General features: G+C 34.0%; 1 protein-coding gene across 2 annotated transcripts in view; it reads left to right on the forward strand.

Moving 5' to 3' along the window:
- Positions 1-174: 174 nt before the first annotated feature.
- The window catches only part of LOC149476816 (uncharacterized), a 110110-nt gene continuing 85214 nt past the window's right edge, over positions 175-25070 (forward strand). For both annotated transcript variants that reach the window (XM_089711122.1, XM_089711123.1), the window contains exon 1: positions 175-587. In XM_089711122.1, coding sequence (XP_089567248.1) covers positions 398-587 — 190 coding nt within the window. In that variant the 5' untranslated portion in view covers positions 175-397. The remainder of the gene's footprint in view (positions 588-25070) is intronic.

Consider the following 25070-nt stretch of genomic DNA (forward strand, 5'->3'; position numbering starts at 1 on the left):
TATTATGCTTCTATATTAAATGAAAAGTAAATATAAATTGTATCATATACTCTATCTTACGTATCTAACGTTTAATTATGCGTTTAATAAATAAAATTCACTAAACCAAATTAAAGCTCCCATTTGGTAGAAAATATTTGAAATAGCAACACTGATTATGCGGCGATGTGCGTCGTTACGGCGACATCACACCGTACTCCGTAGCGTAGCGTAGTACTGAGTGCAAGTAATCAAGTCTGTGCACCATTTTACATTCGCTGTATAAGATAACCTCGTGTTGTATACGTACCGCGCGTGTTTGAATTTCTTTATGTATTTTTTTTTCGTAAACCAGTGCAAGTGATAGAAAAATTAGGTTTATGAACACCTAAAACATATTGTGTAATGTGACGGTAATATGACAAGTGTTCTAAAAAAATCTAGAGGCACTAAAGGAAAATCGGAATCCATGCAAGAAGATTTGCCCTCAAGATGGATCGTGTCCCAGGGGCACAAACCAGAAGATTTAGCGAAGTTGATCAAATTCATCGATGACAATATTATTGGCAAAGGAAACTCATTTTGCGGTCCATTTGGACGCAGAAAAGGTAGGAAATTAATAATTTATATATATATATATATATATATATATATATATATATATATATATATATATATATATAATATTATTAATTAGGTACATACTTAAATAAATAGAAAACAATAATTTAGCATAAAAAAGATTTGCATATTAAGTACCTACCTATATAATAAGTTATTACATATATACCTAGATAATAAAATCTCAGGATTTTTTACACAATAATAATTAATAATATTATATTTAATAATAGAAAAAAATGCATGATATAATTTTATTAAACACTTGACCGTAATTTGAAGCTTACTTCATTGAGAAGGTACCTAGCTTTTTCCGCCTATTTTTCCCTCTCTTTCCGTTGTATATATGCTATCTCTCTCGCACACCTCTCCACCAGGTGGCGGGGCGCACGATAATGTCGGGCGCTGGATGTTTTTCATTGGCGTCTAGCTTCCGCCGCGAGAAGGTTGTCTACAAGACTACAACCTTGGTGCTATTAAGTATTAAGTATTGCTTAAAGCAAGTGCTAAAAGTGTTAAAAAGTGTATCCCGTCGGATCGGTACAGTGAGTTATTTTTACATCTATTCTAATAATATTTTACTTAAAAATGAGTAAAAATCTTTAAAGTCAACGGTATAATCGTTGGACTTTATTTAAAATGCTGAGGTTTTTAATGAATCCTTCAGCAATAGTTTATTTTTCAATATGCTTAAGTACTTAATAGCATGAATAAAGATATTTAAAATTAACGATACAACCGTTACATTTTACTTGAAATAGTAACTTTTCTTTTGAAATATTTCATTATGCAATATGTACTAATTAATATTTGAATTTTTAATACTGTGAGTAAAGCTATTTTAACGGTGTTACCGTTCGGCTTTACTCGAATCGTTAATATTACTTTTGTGATTATTTGATATTACTAGATATATCAAATACCCTCTCTTGTATATAGATATTTTTAATATTTTATTTCATTTTTAATAATGTGTTTTTATTACAAGGGTACAAGTGAATTTTTCGTGGAAAAATTACAATTAATACTTAGTATGGATATGAGCCAACTCAAAGCTTTACAGGCATACAATCCATTGCTACGACTTTATTACATTGTCGTTATCGCTAGGAACGGTTCGGAATTCCTATCATAGTTTATTACTAAAAATTATCGAACGAGATGAGTCAGCTCCAAGAAGTCACGACATGTCAGAACATGTTGTGATTTTATTTTATAAATCGTACGGGAGTTACCGCTCAACTGAATAATGATGGAATTCGCTCATGTATAGTGGATACGTACCATGAATGTTCCACACATTCAAAACTATCCGTAGTCTATACGTGTCCTTTTATGAGTATTATTCTGATCCGTTTTTATGTGAAAATAGACATATTACACACGGCTAATTTGATTGAAAATTACGTTTCCTATGTTCAAATGATGCAACTTTTTTGTTAAAACGAGTAAGTACCAAAATTTTACAATTAAATTCTTTGGTTTACTGAACTTGTGCTGAAAGGGTTATCGTATAATAATTATCGAGATATCTTAATATAAATTAGATTTAGATACACTTATTTCAAAGGATTTACAATTCACTTCTAACGTTTTAGAATAATATTATAAACTTGTACACCTTGACAAAAAGTAAAAAATTGCGGGTGAGTGGAGATTATTTTGTGCAATTAAATATAACGTCCTACGACGGTATGGTTGCGTTCGTAAGGAATGTTAACGGATATAAAGCAACTAAATGTTACATCGATTGCATGAACAAAAATAAATATGAATCGAAGTTCTTTTTAAAATTTAGTGAATTGATTTGAATTATGAATTTATTAAATGTCGCTAACATTGGAAAATAAGTTAAAGGACCTTGTTAATTGCTATATTATTTAAATGATTATTTACTGCTATTTTTATATTAGCACTAAGGTGTATTCTTGCTCGAAGCAGAATACATAAATGTGGCCACTACTCCTCGCAGGGGTTAGCCAGGTCAAATTCACCCTCGCAGGGTGTCTCTTAAGCATTTTTTGGCAGGCCCTACTTATTTCTAGTTACAAACATCCCTCGCGCAGCTGTCGCTCGCAGGGAAATGGTGCAAATATATATCGGCCCTCGCGGGGCTTTGATTACAATCGTCCCTCACGGAAAAGATGGTGCGAATATATATCAGCCCTCGCGGGGCTTTGATTACAACCGTCCCTCATGGAGAAATGGTGCAAATATATATCAGCCCTCGCGGGGCTTTGATTACAACAGTACCTCACGGAGACATGGTGCAAATATATATCAGCCTTCGCGGGGCTTTGATAACAACCGTCCCCACGGGGAAATGGTGCAAATATATATCAGCCCTCGCGGGGCTTTAATGGCGATTGGTGCAAATATACAAAGGATTGATCATTAAAATGATCATAGATATTTGCTTTTGTCAACGAGGACCCACGAAAGAAGTTTTGGATATGACCGTATCGGATCTTCACTCTTCTAAGGTAGGTAGAAAAAGGTTTTGAAATCTACTTCACAGTGGGCAGTATAGTAAATGACCTAATAAATACAATAAAGGTTAGATACGTCAAATAATGGGCGCATGAAATTGATACTTCGTATCCTAAAAGTTTACGCTTCAGGAATCAGGAAACCACCATTGGTTTACCAATTATGGAAATTGGAATTGAACAAATTGTATTTACCAATGCAAAGCCTAATCACAACAAAGGAAGGCGAGTCGGATCAAATATCATCTCGCAGATGATTTGTGGCGGTGGTTTCGAGGATTGTCACCAAGCCTTGTGTCAACGGTATGTTTGGTATCGTAATTAAATGGCACTAGCCGACCAATTTACATATACAAACATCGGAAGAGATTTTTTAATCGCAAAGCGATTGAATGTAACAAATGACGATTGATTACGTATAGTTGACCTCTCATAGGCCTATTTTAGTTGCCCGGTCTTGTAGGCAATTTATTTGACTCGTTTTTCAACCCATTTGACCTCATTATTGCACCCATGAGATTTTTCTTCGGGGCTCAAACAATAAATCGCTGAGGGATTAGGATAATCGTTTGTTAGACAAGTTTTTTGTCATCCCACCAGGATTATTATATTGTATAATAAAGTTATATACAACTATTAACGTAAAACGTTTAAGTACTCAACGAATGCTGAGAATACTGACTGTTGAGTTACATAGGATAGAGGATAAATAACGGAAAGTCAATCTTTCCAAACAAAAGCCTCTTATTATTAGATATTACTTGGAACCCCTACCCTTAACGAGAAAGCTCTGCCAAATGACTTCTCATTTCTTTGCTTTGAGGGGGGGGGGGGGCAATAAATGAAATGTACAGGCTATACGGCTTTTAAAATATAAGTCTGGTAAGCGAACTAAACTTTGCTGGTTTAGTTCTTGCCATATCGCTATCCGTGCCTGCTTCTCGTGTTTACGGGTGAATTAAGTTTATCAATAGTCATAAATGCAATGCTATTCAGAGGATATACTGCATTTAAAACATGACAAAGTCTGGTAAGCGAACTAAACTTTGCTAGTTTAGTTCTTGCTATATCGCTGTCCGTGGCTGCCTCGCGTGTTTACGGATGAATAAAGTAATGTCCTGTCTTCGCATCCACAGCTAACTGTCCTATACTGTCATAATCTTAACACAGATTCATTCGACATAGCTCCCCACGAGCTCAGTTCTTCATTTTTGCACTCGCACAACTGTGGACAACACAAGAGCAATGCCTCCATTGGTAGCAGTTACAATCAAGGGATAACTAACCTTAGGCTAGCCATATTACGGATGTTGGAACAACCGACTATATTCAGGGCAATTTTCTTTGTTCAGTGTAACGTTTAGACTGTCGTAGCATTCCTACGGAACAAAGATGGGATCAGATCTGCATCCTTAATGCAGTTAATCGAAAGGAGATACTTTCAGACGACGATAGTATTCAAAACCCACCATATTCCTTAACATAATATTGCATAGTTAAGCTTATAATCTCTCTTGCCATTATCCTGCAGCAGAATTCCTTGGCGATAATTTATCCTCGTTAGAACGAGCGAGGGTTGTTACGATAATATGAGAAATCCTAGTCAGTTAGAGACCTGAACGACGCGATAGAGTACCGCTATTTCAGTAGTAGTAACACCTAGAAGGGTGAAGGTATTCTGGAAAGCGGAACTGAAGGCCCGGTCAGCAGCATCAGCCACCTAATAGACAGTGTTCAGTGCTGCACCACTATAATCTGCAAAATGACTCTGACGGTATGAAAATGTGGAGTACATTTTCAAAATATCAAATGATATAGTTGGAATAAAAATCCTATTTGCCTCCGTCTATCCAAAAGACATACGGAGTAGCTAGTAGTAGTTGGTTGAATTAGAATAAAGTAACTATAGTTAAAATCCTTTGTTACTGACTGGATAAATTTGGCTCTTTTCCTATCTGACGTTCATATAGCTGTTGACTGCCTAGTGTTGTGCACAAACACTATTATTATAAACTAGCGGTCCGCCCCGGCTTCGCTCGTGGTACTTACGTTTTCTCTACATAAAAACCATCCTCGTACTTCAAGGAATATAATAAAAGAATTATCGAAATCGGTTCAGCCGTTCTCGAGTTATGCGCTTACCAACACATTTTGCGATTCATTTTTATATATAAGAAGATAAGTCACGTTATGTAGTCCCGAGGCTTTCGGTATATAAGTTCTTATGTAAATCATAATTATATCTTAAAACCGAATTGATTAAAAGTAACGTACTTGGCTGTAGTAATTGCAGTTTTGGGACACAGATAAGCTCCTTATCATTTTAGTCTCTTAAGAGTTAAGTTCAGTATATTTGTTTCCAGTACAGAGTTTATGACCTATCAGTTTTAAATAAATAATTCATGCATTGTACTGAAAGTACTAGCCATGTTTAGATTATGATTGGTGGCGTTGGCTCTAAACATTAATAGATACCGCACGGTTTGGTTTGATGTTAAAAATCTGTATTATAATTAAAACCGTTTACCTGTTTTGATATTTTATTGCCTTATTCAAGGGGTGACCTTTTAAATTTATTTCTGACCCCAAAAGTAAGGACCAAGTTCTCTTCTTGTCCGCTTGTAGCAGGTTGGGTTAAAACTGTGTGAGTTGAGACAGGTGGTAATTCTATGTAAAGATGATTCAATTGTGCTTCTACAGAGTTCTAATTGAATAAATAAAGGTTTGAGTTTGAGGTATTTTTGCCTCGTCGGGATCAGCTGTTGCTTCATTTTGTAAGTAACATCTAAATGCGTAATTGAAAGTCGTTACTGGCGCTTTCGCAGATTTACGCTAAAGATAGTGAAAATTGTAGTAACTTTAACTTTTCAAGCCCAAAAGGTTAACTAAGGTACGCTTGAACCAATCTCATAAGTTCTAATACTTTTAATCATTATGATTAACTTTTTGGTTCTTATTTGATTAACTTTTCATCTGGGATTGTTATTATATTATATAATATAAAAATTTTTGTGATTTATTGGTAGGTATACTATCTGCACACCTTACTCTTTCAAATAAAGATATAAGTAATTACTTATGTATTCAAATTCACATTGGCGTCCATATATTGTACACCAGGTGGGTAACAAACAGGTCTCAATGAAGTAAGCTTCAAATTACGGTCAAGTGTTTAATAGCTGTGTTTTACCTGAAAATAAAACACATATTAAATACTTACCTATATTTGAAGCTTACACTTAACGTCCACCTGTTGTGGATTTCGACTCAATGAAAAACATCCAGCGCCCGACATTATCGTGCGCCCCGCCACCTGGTGGAGAGGTGTGCGAGAGAGATAGCATATATACAACGGAAAGAGAGGGAAAAATAGGCGGAAAAAGCTAGGTACCTTCTCAATGAAGTAAGCTTCAAATATAGGTAAGTATTTAATATGTGTTTTATTTTCAGGTAAAACACAGCTATTAAACACGCAACAAAATTAATTGTGCTCATCGCCGGTTTGTTAAATGGTATTGTTTAGAAAAATTAACGGCTAAACTGTACATTATAGGGCGTGGAGTTGAGAGTCGTAATTTTTTTTGTGGTTAGCTATTGTCCTATGGAACCTAAATCTGAAATTTCACAGCGCGAAAACTTTTTGTTTTTGAGTCACGAATTTTTGAAAATCGGAAAATTTTACTCCATTTTATCTTTGAAACGCGAACTTACTGTTATGACAGTGTCAAATTGACCTACGGCGATTGTCAAACGCGTTTCATTTCAGGTAAAACATTTCTATCTAACAAAAAAAAATATTATAATTTAAATTTTATTTATGAAATTTGTATATTTTTTAACAACAACATTAAAAATAATTATTATTAAGTATAGTTTTTGTAAAATAGATTAAATAAAATAAAATTATTAATATTCGCAATTTATAATTTAACAAAAATATTAATCGAAGTGTCTAGTAGTCCGCTAAACGGATGAATAAAATAAATTAGTCGTCCGATTACCGGATGAATAAAATAATTTAATCGTCCGATTATTCGGATTACTAGATTACCTTTTAACACTAAAGCTAGTTGGGTTGGACTAAAGCAAAGGGGGCGCAGGACTTTTGATGGAGTTGGTGTCATTTTAACACCTATTTATTATTGTTTTATCGTAAAGATAACGCTAATATAAGCATGTTTTATAGGAACAACTTTTCTCTAAAATCAAAAATGGCGGAGATATTCACCCTCAATTCGTTAGGTTAGGTTAGCCTTTAGGTTAGGTTAGGTTAGGTTAGGTTTCTTCTGATGGGGTCACGGATGAATTCTACACATACCCGTGGCCCCGTCGTTGATGCGGCTTGACGGAACACAGTGGGGTTTTGGTCGGTAGGAATCCGACATAACCCACGGCCTCTTCCCCAGAGGCCGTGGGTATCTATGCAAGATTTCCCCACTAAAAAAAAAAAAAAAAAAAAAAAAAAGGTTAGGTTTCTTAAAAAAAAAACTACACAGAAATAGGAGCCCCGCGAAGCGGGGCTCCGTCGACGCGCAAAAAAAAAATCAAGTTAGGTTAGGTTAGGTTAGGTTAGGTTTCTTAAAAAAAAAAAAACTACACAGAAATAGGAGCCCCGCGAAGCGGGGCTCCGTCGACGCGCAAAAAAAAAATCTAGTTTAGGTTAGGTTAGCCGTTAGGTTAGGTTAGGTTAGGTTTCTTTAAAAAAAAAACTACACAGAAATAGGAGCCCCGCGAAGCGGGGCTCCGTCGAAACATGCTTATTTTAGCGTTTTGAATAAAAATTATGTATTTTATGATTCCTATACAATTTTCACTTTAGATCAAAAATTTTCTAAGTCCTTACTTTGCGCCCCCTTTGCTTTAGGCGGACCAAAACTTAATTTGTAAATATCTCGAAAACTATTAATTTTCGCGCCCCCCCCTTTACAGGGGAAGTTCCTAGTACCCACCCCCCCTCTCTCCACCCCCCACTACCCCCAAATTCCACGCCCTATAATGTACAGTTTTACCAAATTAACTCGTTTCCGTATTACAGCTGTTAGCAATAAATAATTCGAGGTTAACTAAACGTATCATTGTTTACAATTAATTTTGTCCCACTTTGTTAAAAATATAGCACACCTGTTTATAAATAATGTTATTGTATTGCAACTAGTAAATTATGTATGTACCTATTTACAGTATCCATTTGATTAAATTGCGTTTTACTGAACCACATTTTTTATAGCGCGAATATTAGATAAGGAAAATTCAATATATCTGATACATACATTGGTATATGAATATGTACCTACCTTTGTTTGCAAATATGTAGTGCGATGTGATGTGATTTAATTCAGAAATTTTATTTTTAATAAATATTAATCAATATAACAAGGTAGGTAATAATATTATACAAAAATGCTGTTAGTTTTTTTCCATTCATCATTTCTATTTCTAGGTAAGTACATCATACGACATAATATATGTACTATTAATACTTACTACACAAAAATATACCCGTAGCAGCTGTATATTATAACGTAAGATATAAAAATAGCTAAAGAAATTTACATAACCACTATCAAAAAATACGTGTTCGTAATGTAAACAATGTCGATATGGGTGTGCGCGATTATACGAAATAATCGCGCGTTGACCTTCAATAATTTGGCGATGAGTGTGGAAGCCCCTTCACGCATATAGTTATATATCATGTTACATAAGCATTGTTTCTTGCATCTGTATTTTTTATCTTTAATCTGCATTCTTGGTTCATTGTCAAGGTAGGAATTTAATCACTTGCATTGTGTTGGTATTTCATCGCAAAACCCTTTTTTCCTTGTATACAAGTACCTACTATCATTCGATATTTTATTTCTGGCTTATAATATAGGAGTTAATAATAATAATACATACAAGCCATAAATGTGTATAATTTTTATTGTAACCAGACAGTATTTAATTCTAAATGATACTTAAATAAGCTACTTCTTAGAGCCACTTGTTATCAAGCTAGTCCATCTAGTAAGTTGGATTCATATGCTAAATCCCAGAATTAATAAAAACCGGCCAAGTGGGAATCCGACTCGCGCATGAAGGGTTCCGTACTAGAGGTCCGCGCCGCAGTCCAAAAGCCCAGCGGCGGCGCGCCGGGTGCGGCACCCGGCGCGGCGCGGCGTCGCCGGCGTGGGCTAGTTATTTTTAAAGTTATTACGGGGTGGGCGTGCAGTAGAAAAATCTCTCTTTAAGTTTAATAAAAAAATTATTTTTATTAAAATCAAGTAGCTTAACTATATAGTGATGAACATGATAATTATAAACATTGCCAATAATTTTATTGGCAATGTTATGTCAGAGCAAGCAAAGGAGCAGGTGGGCCACCTGATGTTAAGTGGTCACCACCGCTCATAAACACTTGTAACACTAGAAGTGTTACAGGTGCTTTGCCGGCCTTTTATGGACAAATAAGCTCTTTTCTTGAAGGCGCCAATGTCGTAGTTGTTCGGGAACACCGCAGGTGGCAAATCGTTCCATAGTTTCACCGTACGCGGAAGGAAGTTGCGGGTGAAGCGGACAGTGGTGGAGCGCCAACCATCCAGATGGTGCGGATGGAACTGGTTTTTACGGCGTGTGGTCCGGTGGTGGAACTGTGCGGCTGGTAAAAGGTGGAACAATTCCTCAGAGCACTCCCCAAAGTAGATTCTGTACAGTATACAGAGAGACGCAACGTCTCTTCGCACTGACAGTGGATCGAGCCTATCGGAAAGCCTACGGTCATCGACAATTCGAGCTGCTCGACGTTGGATGCGGTCAAGAGAAAGGAGTTGATACTGTGGGGCTCCGGCCCAGAGATGAGAACAGTACTCCATATGCGGTCGCACCTGAGCCTTGTACAGCTGAAGTCGGTGGGCCGGCCGGCTACTGTCTCGATCTACTGAGCACACCAAGTTTTTTCGAGGCTAATTTAGCCTTCGCTTCCAAATGACTGCGGAATTGAACGTCACTCGAGATTTCAACTCCGAGGATTCCGATTTTCAGCGATATACTAAGGGGAGTACTCTTAAACCGATGTTCTACGACAAATGGGGTCTTTTTAGCGGTGAACGCGCAAACCTGTGTCTTTAGGGGATTGAACTCGACAAGATTAAGTTCGCCCCAATCCGAGACTTCTTGGAGAGAAGACTCGACTTCAGACACAAGTTTGTTTCGACTCTCATTGAGGCTTTCCTTTCAGGTGTTTGCACGGCCGGGATAAAGAGCATCCCCCGTACTGTCGTCTGCATAGCAATGAATGTTACTGATTTGTAACAAATCATGTTTATAATTATCATGGATAAAAATAATTTTGTTAACTTTTGCAGGATTTAGACGCGATCTCTTCGCAGTTAAGACTAGCCCAGCTACAGAAAAAACCCTTTCATTTGGCGTGCTTGTAGCTGAGATAGATAGAAGCGATCGCGCTAATCCGGCAAGCCAAGGCAAAACAACTTTTTTTTGTTCCCAGAACTTAAGAATGTTGTCCTCTACATCTCCTAAATCAATAAGTCAATAACCATTCACCGCCTTACCTCTATGAGAAATTAACTTGGTCACGAAGCCAAGAGCTCTGCAAATCAAGGCCTTTCTCTTGTGTTTTTCGAATACCTAAGTATAAAACAGCTGCATTTAGAGGTAGTTTTAAATTCGGTTATTTTAAATAGTGGTAAATATCGGGCTAGTAAATGCTGGAACGACCTGCCTCCTCCTATACGCGAATCAAGGTGTCTTGGTACTTTCAAAGCTAAACTAAAAAGCTATTTATTAATAAAACAAAAAGAGCAGTGCCCAGTGAATTAGTTGATGGATGGGTAATTTATATATATATATATATATATATATTTTATATTGTGTTTTTACATATTTAATTACTTCAATAGTAATTATTTCACCCGGGTATGAATGAACTGGCTATTATAGATATAATTGTGTGGTTGATTAATTATTATTAATATAAGATGTATCGATGTATCCCACCGGTAGAAACGGAATAAAACATTATCCTGCATTCCTTTCATTTTCCATTTTTTTGTTGTTTATTTTTTATTGTTTTACCTGTTTTCCTAATGTATTGCATGTTTGTTTTATAAGAAATGCTGTTAGTTTGTATATTTTTATTTTAATAACAAAATTTTTGTTGTATAAACTCGTGTGACATTTGTGGCTACAACAGGCTATGGCTGAAAAACAGCGGTGAAAGCACTGGCCTTTTAGTCATGCTTCCACCATATGCTGAGTCCATAGCCTTTTCGTAGTAAACTGTTATTTTTTCTTGTGTATTTTTTTTGTTTATGTGTTTGATTTTTACTGCGAATAAATTCTTATTCTATTCTATTCTATTCTAAATCTGAAGGGTTAGCCGTAGCCAAATATCTCCAACACTCTTGAGCGACGTCGTCATCCTCATCAATAAATCTATTGGAGTGTTTTTTGGCTAGCTTTTGGAGTAAAACATCTGGCATCGATATAGTAGACATTGTCTACTATATCGATGCGACGTTGCCGTGTTGTAGACAACAACGCGTGCGTGACACATGGTTTGCGCGCAAAATTTGAACTCGGCGCCAATTTTTCTGTGACCCGGCGGCGGCGGCGGCGCGCCGGGTTCTCTCGGCGGCGGCACGCCGGCGTGGCGCGGACCTCTATTCCGTACCTACTATCTGTGAAAATAGAAAATCACGTTTGTTGTAGATATACTAATTTTTAGCGTTTTTTGTATGAGGACCACTCTTAATATTATTTTTTTTAATTGTTACTATTTTTTATCATAGCGCCAACGGAAATACATCATTTCTGAAAATTTCAGCTTTCTAGTTATCACGGTTTACGGAGACAGACAGACAGACAGACAGCCGAGGCTTAGTAAGTGGGTCCTGTTTTACTCTTTGAGTATGGAACGCTAAAAATGAACAAGTTTAATGGGTACCTAGCTATTATTAAAAATTATTCTAATACGAAACGCTAATTTTGCATAAATAGAAATTCGTACACAAATAGTTATCACTTAACCCAGTTAAGATTCGTATTGTATTACACAAGCGACGTAGTCTGAAGACAAAAAATACTTCAGGTTATTCAACTTGACATGCGAGCCTTACAAAAAACCAGGGAGAAAGGCATTCACCGCGCCGAAAAAACAGGTTCGATGTATTGCCAGATTCGTGTCTGGAGCAAAAAGTCTGGTTGGGAGTTTTGGAATTATACCTTTTATGTAGTTATTATTTTACGGTCTTTGATTACTGGTGTCCCGTTTACGTTTTGACAGGTGCGTTTATATCGTCATTTAACTGGGTAATATGGTTAGGTTATTCTATAATATTTATTTTCTATTATACAGCGTTATTTATATAACGACTAGCTTTCCGCCCGCGGCTTCGCCCGCGTTTTGAAAGAAAAACCCGTTCCCATAGGATTTCCGGGATAAAACCTATCCTATGTCCTTTCTCGGGTATCAAAATATCTCTATACCAAATTTCATGCAAATTGGTTCAGTAGTTAAGGCGTGATTGAGTAACAGACAGACAGACAGAGTTACTTTCGCATTTATAATATTAGTATGGATTGTCTTTGTCTTTACACAATATGAACTAAATTTTCCAGTGTAGAATAAGTTACTGTATACTGTAATTACTACCTAGGTAGGTATGTTCCTTTAAAAACGTATTCCGCGAATTACGAATTGAAATAAATAATATCGTGGGACAAGTCAACTGAAACATCCGTTGCATATTCATTTTATTGAATTAAAAATGTTGACAAATGTGCAACAGTTATGTTTATCATATTACTGTGTACCAGAGGCGGCTCGTGACAAAATTTTATGGGTGTTCACTTGAAATAAAACACTGAAAATACATGGTGTAAAGCAGTACATTTATCAAAAAAATTACTTATAAAGGAAATACCTACATACGTCTTTCTTTTTGGTGTGCAAAAATATCTATAACTTAAAGCGACAAGACATTCGTAAATATCTGTTGTTGCTTTCATCACAACCACACAACCACGGTTTTTTTTACATATTGTTCAGATTTAAACACACGCGTATATGTTTTCGTTTTTGTCGTACATTTTTGCGTAAGATCAAGTTCAGGCCGTGGCGGTCCCTTAGCTTTACATTCAAGCCGAATTTGTAACGTTTTATCACACTTTTTAATGAACGCCACATTATAATTATTGTTCATTTTAACACTCACAAGTAATACTGATAAGTACAGGCTATTTCAACACGTATTTTATAATTTTAATTAGAAAATTGCATGAATCGCGCGCGTGCATTGAAGTTGACTCGAGAGTCGAGTGTTTGTTTATATTATAGACGTAGCAACTGGCAACGTCGCAATCGCTGTCCTGCCGGGCGGTAAAAACGAACCGGCAACGTTTGCGGGTGCGGCGCACCGAATTTTGCTACTTTTCCATAGAAAATCTTTTGTTTCACGCGCAGGGCTCTGGCAAAACCCTCTCTTTCACTCCTATTGGATTTCGTATTAGGAAATGTACTAAATCTTTTTTCATTGGAGCGCAATCGTGAGCGCACCGCTTCGCGCGTTACATAATACAGTAGGTATTATACAGGTGTATGGGATGATGGAATGATGGATATATTCATTGGTATTAACAGTAGTTTAAAAGATTACGATTGATTTTAAATAGTAATAATTAATGTTAATAATTAAATTAAGGAGTATGATTTTATTATAATTATTTATGGGAGTTCACTGCACCAGCGCTCCTTAGGGCGAGCCGCCTCTGCTGTGTACCGTATTTTAATGAAATGCGTCGTAACTCGTAAGGAAGTGCTTACATTAGCATTATAACGCGGTTGACATTTAACAATATGTATATGTATCATAATTATTATTGGCATGGTGATAGTTGAGTAAATCTATTTGCTATTTTATTCAACAATTTATATTACTATAGAATATAAGCATAGAATATAATTACCTACTTTATGTATAGAATAGTACATAGTGGTTCATTTATACATTATTAAAGTTTTAATACATCCTCCTAGTTTTTACCAAAGGATAGAGGTTTTCGAGGAAGGTTTTAGTATATAATTAAAAGTTTTAGATAGCGTGGTCGGAAAGTTAATAGAAATAAATTAAGTAATGATATGTGTATACAGTATATTGCATGTATTATACGTAAAGTGTATGGTACCTACTGAATAGTGAATACTCATACAAGTTTTCATCTCTGGTAAGTACCAGAGATGAAAACTTGTGGAAGAAAATTGCAGTTTGAGTAAACTGCATTTTAAACAAATGCTTAATGCTTGCTGCTTAATGCAAATGCATATAGCATAGCATATTATGGTATGCATTATTTAACTTTAAATTCCGGATGGTATATTAAACCTGCCAGTGATTTAAATTAATTATAACCGCATCATGCGGCATCCTTGATGATCCTGCTTCGGCCATATTGGATTACTGTCAAATTGACAATTTGGAAACACGTGTGACGTTGGACACAAATTTGGAACGACATTATTCAAATTGGCGGAATATTTGATTACAAAATGTTCTCTCTACTACGTAGGAATTATGTTGAATTATGAGGTGGAGTTGGCGCGAAATCTACGTAGTATTTTTTATTATTTTATATAACGCTGATTTTGGTATTTTGCCGTGTTTTATGGATTATATGAAACATAATTTGGCCATTGAGCTATTATAATTTGGCACATCTTTATACTAATGGATAAACTCGAACACTTAGAAAATTTCAATAATTTACTTTCTTTCTGAGTGACACGTTTTATTTTCGGGTCATTCCAGGCGGACCCTGGTCAACCGACTTCTTAAAAAAATAAGACCTTGAAAGGCTTTAAATGTTATGAAATTAAAATCATACATAACTAGCAAACCGGGCGAACTCCGTTTCGCCACCAGAGACACCTTTTCTTTGCTATAAACCTCACGGAGCCCGAGACCTTTCCAACGAATGCAAAACCGTGGAAATCGGTTCGTGCATTCTGGAGTTATAGCGTCAGGAAGGAAAACCCGACTTATTTTTATATACATAGTAGATTAAATACCTACATAATATGTATCAGTCATTATCCCACCATAGAGATTTTCGTACATCATTTATCATTACCATAATGATAATTATTGTTTGTACACTATACATCGGTAGCTTTCCGCTATAAAATGAATCGTGTACACATTTTTATTAGTCAATGGGATCGCAGTTCGCACGTTGAAGATAGAAGCCACTTTGACATTGAGATTGTAATTTGTAATTCAAACGATGTTAGCGCATGATACGATTTGAAATGGACTGGCAAGTGGCATCGATTTATAAATAGTGCTATTATAGGTTGTTAGACTGTTTTTTGTTATAATTTTAGTTTTATAACGAGTTCTAAATTTGAACGTTTTTTTTCTAGTACTTACATAGGTATTATAGCAAGTAATATCAAATAGCAATTTTAAGTGGTTTTTGCCTCTTTTTGTTTATTTATATTTTATAAATTATTAGATTGCACAAACTATAAACATACATTAAAATTAACCTATCAAATATTATTTTGATTTCCCTTCTAACGAAAGGCTACTTAGAAAGGCAACAAGGTTGCTAGGTAGTTCTAGGACAGCATAATAATATATCGTTACAATAACTGAAAACACACATCAATATTTCTTGTTTATAACTTAAACCTAGTGTTATCTCATGCCAGTATACACAAGGTTAGCTAACATGGTTGCGTATCGACTATCGAGTTACTATCCTATCTCAAGGGAATGAAGTGAACTGCGCTTTTGGTCTTAATTACAAAGTAATAAGATTAAATACACGCTGGTGTCATCCGTTCAATAACAGGATGTGTTGCCATTTTTAGTGTTAAAGAAAAAAAAACGTGAACTATAGGTAGAAAATATATTTGTGTTTGGAAAATGTACTCTGATACTGGTAAACATGCCCTTATCTTTTCATATAACATTGTAAATTGTAAATACATAATATAAATACACATATAATACACATAAAACATACATTTACCGTTGAATTAAATTATTTGCTAAATCTAGTACTTCAGCAACTGCTGATGAGTTAATAATTGAATTCAACTACTGCCTCTTGCTTTGTTAATATGGTGATTCGATTCTAAATCAAATTTTATACCAAATAGCATTCAAATTTACTCGGACCTATTTTTTGCTTAAAACCGCGAGATATATTAATTTAATCTATTTACCAAGTAAAACTATAATAAAAAGGTCATACATATAGCTGTTGTTATTGTTTTGTCGCATTCTTGCTTATGTAAAATAATAAATGAGTAAAAGAGACATATTACTGATAACCCTAATTACGGATTAAAGATGTTTAGTAGTTGAAATATTGTTCGTAATACGTGGTAATATGTACTTATTATATTATCTGTGGCAATGCCATCAGAACAGCTGTGTTCGCCAAATTATATTTGGCAAAGGTACAGACTTTATCTGCGAAGTCATTGTGCTTCCTTCCTTCATTATTTAAACATTAGTATGTATGTCAATAATAGACACTAGGATTATTATTTATTGAGGAAGTTTAACATGTCTAGTAATAAGAATATTTTATTGGTACTACCAGGTAGGTTACCTTGAAAATTGTACTGTATCAGATATGTAATAAGTAATAACATATTGCTTACCTACATTAAACAAGATAAATAGTAACTGTAAATAGCTGTAAAATATGTGTAAAATATACGTAAAAGCTATATTACGTTTATTTTATTTATAAAAATAATTCAGCAATATTAGTTTTGGGCTTTTTTGGTGCATTGGAGGAGGCCTTCGTCCAGTAGTGGACAAACAAAGGCTGGTAATGGTAATGGTAGTTTACATGACCACAGAACTAAAAGTTACTAATATTACTACAACTTTACTTTCTGGAGGTTAAAGATACGATGATATAGCAATGATAATTCAGACACTTTTGACATAGATCAGAGATAACGTTGCTTATAATACAGTAGATACCTACAACCTATTACCTAAGTTTGATTCCAGATCTTTTTAATGGTGAAACAATACGGTAGGGTTAACTCTTTCGTCCTAAAACTAGATAAATCAGTACATAACGGGGAAGTTTTTCTCCACTCATTAAAATACCTCGTGACTGCAAAGACGTGACATGTTGAAAATAATGTGCCTTTTATGTAAATCATGTTGTTGCCTTATTACATGTAATTGCGTAAATTAGCGATTGTAGACATACAGGCGTCGCAAACAGGTTTTATCTACAGGGAAAATACTGTTTTACTGTTACCTTTTATGATTTAAAGAGTTAACTAAGCTACTGCATTTTGGGGTATCTTTATGTAACTTTTGTATATATTTATTTTTTCCTTTGCGTAACGGATCTTTGTTGTCCATTAATGTACTCAAAAAAATTCAATAAAGGATATTTTATTTTATTTATTTATTATTTAACTAGCTTTCCACCCGCGGCATCGCCCGCGCAGTCAAAGAAAAACCCGCACAGTTCCCGTTCCCGTGGGATTTCCGGGATAAAACTTATCCTATGTCCTTTCTCGGGAATCAAAATATCTCTGTACCAAATTTCATGCAAATTGGTTCAATAGTTAAGGCGTGATTGAGTAACAGACAGACAGACAGAGTTACTTTCGCATTTATAATATTAGTATGGATTATAATTTTTCTTTCACTTATTTGATTATAATATATCCCCTACTCAAAAAAGTGGCTGCAAAATTAATAGTCGGGGATACATCGCCCATTTTTGCAAGTGATTACTATCAAGCTAATTTTTCGTGAGTAGCTTTATTTTGATGAGATGCCCAATAATTTCATGTACGAAACTCTCGATTGTGGTAGCTTACAGAGGTAACAAGGATAAAAATTTTTGATTTGACGGTTCTCAAATATTTATTACGCAATTTGTAGGACAATATGTCTGTTGAATTATATAAGTATTAAATAAGTGAAAATAAAAAAATCTGCTGGTTAGTAATCATTTATGATGACTTCGTTATCGATACACATTGGAAAGGGGGACTCTTTGATCAAACCATAGATTTTGTAGGACAAATATTTTTTCGAATAATTTAGATAATTATCTTGAGATTGAACAAAAAAAAGATTCAGTTAGTAATTAATATTTGAGAACCATCAAATCAAAATATTTTATCCTTGTTTCCTCTGGTAGCTACCACAATCGAGAGTTTTGTACATGAAATTATTGGGCATCTCATCAAAATAAAGCTACTCACGAAAAATTAGCTTGATAGTAATCACTTGCAAAAATGGGCGATGTATCCCGGACTATAAATTTAGTTTTAGGTATATGTCAAATTCTTTTATACCGTAGGTACTTGAAAAGGGCTATTCAGACGTTTATTATTAAAAAACCGACGTGAAATAAACATTACCCAAAAATTGTCGGTCGAAAACAGATCCAAGTGGTTTCCTTCACGCAATTTAATTAAATACTAAAATTAGAAGTTGTTTTGTTGGTGAAAATTTATTACGTATTTTATAATATTATTTGTTATCAGCCAAGTGACCTTGATATCAATGGATCAGTCATTCAATTAAAAGCAGATAATGAGTGACACTTTGACATAATTACCAATAAGATTATGTATGTAATGTGTATGTACATATGTATTGTTATGTAACGAAGTTTATTCTATTTTTTTTTTAAATTATCAACAATAATAGTAAGTTGTTAATAATTTAAATCGACGTTTCTAATTTGCACGATTTCTCGTATTTTCTAAACGATATGTCGATTTGCAACAAAAAGACAAATAGGTTTCTGCTACTTGTTTATTTTGTTTTACCCATTGTCTTTAACGTTATGTGACCTAAGCTTTAATGTTTGCTTTACAAGATTGATTATTTAACAGACAGACAGACAGACAGAGTTACTTTCGCATTTATAATATTAAGTAGGGATATTAGTCGGGATTCTGTATTTTATAATAATTTGATCATTGAAACTTTGAAAGCACTTATCGCTAGAACAAAGCTCTTCCAATAGCTATATGTTATTATTTTTATGAATGAGTTTTGTTTTAACGTAAAAAAATGTCCTACAAATAAGTAATTTCACGAATGAATAATAAATGTGTGGAAGCGTGTTGAATATTCTTTTCATTTTATTAACTGAACCGTTTTTGTTGCAGGTAAATAAATCATATGCATTCGGTGAGTCAGCGGTTTGGTAATGACCTGATTTATGCTTCTAGACTGAGTTCGTCTAGACTTTGGTTGAACCCTAATTCGTTTTTAGGAAACTCAATTGGCTAGCCGTGGTATTATTTACATGAACGATTTTAGAGTTTACGGTTTACTTATATTGTTTTCCATTGAAATTAATAAAATAATTCTAGGTATATTTTAATAGATATTAAAAATACTACTCTTTATTATCCGAAACGTAATGGTATTTAAAACCGTTCTTGTGATTACTTAATTGGTAAACCTATCAAAATTTATATTCAGTAAGTACCAAAGTAAGCATAAAAGCACAGAATATATTATAATAGCTGTTGATATAAGAAGCAAATTGCCAATACTAACTGTATTTAGTAATTTAAATAAAGTTTTACTTGTTTACAGAACAAGCATTTTTACAAACGTTCTAGTATAAAATTAGAATTTTATTTTACTAATTAGCGATTTTAAGTTCGATAAAGGTTTAGAATAAAATTGTTGACGTGTGTAGTATTCTATATTACTGGAGCAAAGGTTGTTGTACGGATGTTTTACGTGTTGCCAGCGTCAAATATTTTGAAATAACTTGGCTCATCTTTGGCAATATTTAAGGCTTATACATGCGCTAATAACCTTGACCATACTTGACGGATCTCAAACCTCTCCCGCTGCACCTTCTTTTTTCCTCGCATTTTGTATTTAAAAAGATACCAATCAGTGAAACAAAAAATCCTCGTCAGGGACTGTTGTGTAACTGATAATTTATTAAACATAAAATTTTCAGAGCTCTAAGTCAGCAGGTTACGAAGTTTATAGAGTATTTGCGGAAAAATCGATGACCACGGCACATTTTTTTTCTAGAAATCTATTAACTTTGGAAAAAATTCCTCGCGAGCAATTAAAGATCAAAGACCATCCTATTTTATATATTTTTTTCGGTATTGTGCTTTATGTTGTACCAGACTTTATAGAGGTTGAACATAGTTGAAATTGCCGGGTAACGCCTTAAACTATCGGATTTCAGATAGGTAGTGTGTCAGTCGATGTTTTTAAATAATTATTCGAGATTCAGTTGTTTGTTACGATTGTGAGATTTTTTTGTTTTAACTTTCCGACACGGCCATTTCAAAATATTGGTACAGTTCTGAAGTTTTTACTTTTTAAATTTAATGAAGTAAAAGCTCCAAAATAATCAATTTAATTTTAGTTTGGCTTTTTATGTTATAAAAACATATAATTCTTTATTCATCAAAATCTAGTCAATTTATCTCAAAACGTTATAATAGTTAATACAGACTACACTATGATTATGCATGCATTTAATAACATAAGTAAATGAATGTGTGTCAATTAAATGTGATTTTTATGGTTAATTTATAAAAGATAACGGTCGAAACAACTTGATAAGGTTTATAAAATATCAAGTCGGGTAATGACCGATCGAAAGAGGCTCGTGTGTATATAAGTATGTGGCCTTCATTAGTTTCCGATTTATAATTAATGAATTGTTGTGAAGCTATTGATGCGTTACTGGGGTTAAGGTTGGTAATTAGAGATATATTAAAAAATCTTCGATAAATAATGAAATATTCGACAAATAATTTCAGGTGTTGCCATATACCTATATTCAATCGTTGTGTCTGTATTAACTTGTTTAAAGGGCGTAAATTGACGTTTAAAACAATGGCAAAAAGTCAACCACAACAACCGGCGAAACTGGATAAATTAGTTTTTTTAGATTGTAATAATACGTTGCATACCTATCTCTATATATGATACAAGACCGTAATAACAGATTTATCGACTGTAACTCACTATAAAAATACGAGTTAATTGTCTATTCCATGATATAACTCTCAAATACTACGCCACTTAAAAGAGCAAGGAATTACAGGCAATTGAGTGTCCTAACAGTGATCTTACGGTACACTTGAAGCCATTGTCTCGAAATCCCATGGTCCCACCCTACAGGATACTTACAATAGGGCCACTAACCCACCAATTGGTTCGAATTACAAACCAGTTCATCAACCTCACCATCAAACGACATAGAACACTCCTGTCTGTTTTAATTACAGTTTTTTGTTCGCGAAAACATTATTTATTTATAGAGGTGACGGGCAGACAGCCTGCCGCCTTAAGTTTAATGAACTCAGTCAAAGTATGATGGATGATGTTTTATTTTTTAATTTAGTCACGCTATGGCTGACGTCACCATTTGGAATAATTATTGTGCTGTCAATTATGATTGCTAGTTGCAAAAATTTGCCGTCCTAGCGATCCATCATGGCGACATTGCTAAACATTTTCTTTATCTAGAGCATTTTACACTTCACTGTATTTGCGTTATTTTATATTGATGAAAGTTTGCAAAGTAATTTAATTAATTACGACTATAGAGCGAATGGTAAGAAATAAATTAAACACGAAAATTGTATGTTGAGAGATTTACCAATGTAACAGATAAAGGGAAATATTTTCCTCTTAGGATCGATGTCGCAAAATTGTCATAATAAAAGATATGGAAATTGATTGATTATTGATTTTTCTATTTTTACTTTCGGTAGTAGTTACCTAAGTACCTCTTATCATTTTAAACAAATGTTCGCATATGTGCCTTAAATCTTCTTTATTTCAAGGAATTAACAACTCACTAAAGCCTCGTATTCATGGTACAATTTTGGAAGCAATAACACTTTTTTGGTTATTTGTAATTTCAATAATGATATAATTATTTAATCTAATTTTTCAATAATAAACATCTTGTATTGCGAAAAGCGCAATGTTTTTATTACAAAAAAAATAAAAAAAATATTCATAGCTTCATTTTTACAGCTGTCTTATCGCAGTCGTAAAGTTTATAGCTCACACAAGCACGGCCTGTTTACAGGAAACGTTACACAGCCTTTGTTATTACCAAATTAATTTTATTTCCATATTAAATTCGAGATGGTAGCTACATATTTCATACATTATGTTATGATATATTTCTGCGTCTTGTCTTAATTATAGACAAAGTCATATGTTAGGTATTCTATTATTTTAATATCGATTTTATATAATGTAGACTGTATAAAGAGATGATTAAGTAAGAATAGTAAAGGACTAATTTAGCGAATACATGCAATTAAGTCATTGTCAGCATATTTATTTATGTACTAGGTTTCCGCCCGCGGCTTCGCCCGCGCAGTCAAAGAAAAACCCACATAGTTCCCGTTCCCGTGGGATTTCCGGGATTGCGTCATTTTCCCGGGATAAAAAGTAGCCTATGTCCTTTCTCGATTATCAAAATATCTCCATACCAAATTTCATGAAAAATGGTTCAGTAGTTTAGGCGTGATTGAGTAACAGACAGACAGACAGAGTTTTTTTTTTTTAATCTTTTTTATTAAGGGATTTTTGTCCTAAAGGACGATGCCAATCCCATCGTACCTTATATACAAATATTTAACACTTCAGAAACTATCTTAACTATATTTTAAATTTAAATTTGAATAGCATTCTAGCTGCATCAGAGTGTGGTGCAGCTAGGATGCTATGATATGCACCGACATTCAAAACATTTATTTTAAAATTTGTCAATAAGTCTTTTCTTTTAACATCATTCCGGACACACTCCATGAGGAAGTGTTGGATATCGTCATATTTATGACAAAATTCGCAGTTGGGCGAGTCAGCTTTTTTCAAGAGATAAGCAAAACTTCCGCACGGTACGTGTCCGGAACGAAGTCGAAAAGCGGTTACAGTTTCGCATCTATTAAACTTATTGCTATAAAACCATGGTATGTGAAGAGGCTCACATTGTATGCTCTTGTACCAAATGCCCTTTAGTCTTGACCTTTCATTAAAATACTCTTTGAACCTATTTAAACACTTAAATTTGAATTTTGTTAGAACTTCCGAATAATTTGGTAAGTAATCGATTTCTTCTCCATCTAAAATAGCCGTTTTTGCTAGCCACAGACAGAGTTACTTTCGCATATTTTATAATATTAGTATGGATTAGCTTCATCTTCATATTTGTATGTAATCGTCCTTTAGACTCCATTTGGGTCAAAGTGAAGAACTTACGTATACTTTATACGGACAGATTTAATGCAAACTTTGTACCTAAACTTATCAAGGATCGCTGAAAATACAATTATTTCATGAGTTCATTCGTCAGTTCAGTTTCATTTGTCATTTTAAACTGAAACTTCATCATATTCAGATTTAACCATAACACAAAACTATATTTCAACATACTTATCTACACTTCTACACAGTTACTAATCAAATACACGTATTATGTTACAATAACAACAATACTTCAACGTGGGCCATTTTTGTGACATTTGGCACGAACCCGTCACATTCCTGTCGACATACTTGACCCCATTCGTCTAATGCATTTCGTCGAATGGGACACTTAGCGAATAATCTTCGTCAATTTAGCTGTTTAAAAATTTCGTGTGATGTATTCGATTCGAATATTTTGAATTTGGAACATCAATCATAGTTTTTTTTTTAGAATGTTTAAATACAGAATGTTTTTTTTTCAATTGTTTTTGGAGTGCTATTCATTACTTATATGTGTATGAGTATCATTATTAGTAAACAACGTTAGTAAACGATGTTTTATATGTCTTTGTACATGAATAAACTTAGAAATTAATTTTATAAACAATTCAATACTTACATAATAATTACGTAAGTACATAATGTAACAATCTTCTATAAAAACATCTCGTAATTGCGTAAAATAAGAGGGCGAAGTGGCTCTCAGTTTTCTAGAAATAAATGGTTCTTCATCTTTTACATTATGTTAAACAATGGTATTTTAATTATTTTTTATAGGTAACAGTTAACACAACATAAATATTTCATCGTTAATTATTATAGAGCTTATAAATGCCGAATGCGTTGTTCGCATACATTTAATACCAATCGAATTAACGTTTTATATTACAAAATCCTTACAATTAAATAAGAATGAAATAACATAAATAATACATTTGTATAAAATAATTTCCTCGTACACCCTCGTCAAGTGAAAAACAATAATTCAAGTTGAAATGTTTTACACGAGGCAGAAGTACGTAGGCGGAGTACAAAGGGATAACAATACCATAGTATAAAGAGAAAAGTAAGTTATCTTCGAAGTTCGAACAAAGGTAAATCGCGCCGTTGACAACCCTGCGCCACGAAAGTTTATGTACCGTGCTTTTCTAAACACCGGGAGTCGGCCTACTTGTGTCTTTATACTATGGCAATACTAAAGGGCCTTTCAAGATGATGCCGACCTTTGACATTTGCTTCGAGATCTTAGAACAATTTTCCGGAGCGAGCTTTTAAATCTGTTTTTTTTTTGAGGTAACAAAAGATTTCTGTAACTACGACGTGAAGCCTGTGTGACTGTTAATAATAGGTATATAATTTAATTTCATATACATATTTCTATTAAGCATTATTATGAGTTATTGACTAATGTGGTTTAGTTATTTGAATATCTCATATCTAGATGTATAATTTTTCGATGTCTTTCATAGCGGTTTGTTTGCGCTTATTTGGCACATGACAGCCAAATAAGCGCAAATTACCATAATATATGCAGTTTTTGTTTTGCATTGACCAACTGAAAAATCATATGTTTAAGTCAATGGTTTAAGTGGACTTGATGATATTGTTTTTTAAGCTGTAATATACCTATATAAAAAGTATAAGGTAGGCATTGTTTGTTATACGAGATAAACGAAGCAAAAACAAATATAAATGTTGGCGTAGGCGACTTCAGAAA

Source organism: Colias philodice, chromosome 26 (assembly GCF_061535455.1).
Source record: "Colias philodice isolate Cphi_HAF_F1 chromosome 26, ilColPhil1 Martin Lab GWU primary, whole genome shotgun sequence".
Classification (NCBI taxonomy): Eukaryota; Metazoa; Arthropoda; class Insecta; order Lepidoptera; family Pieridae; genus Colias; species Colias philodice.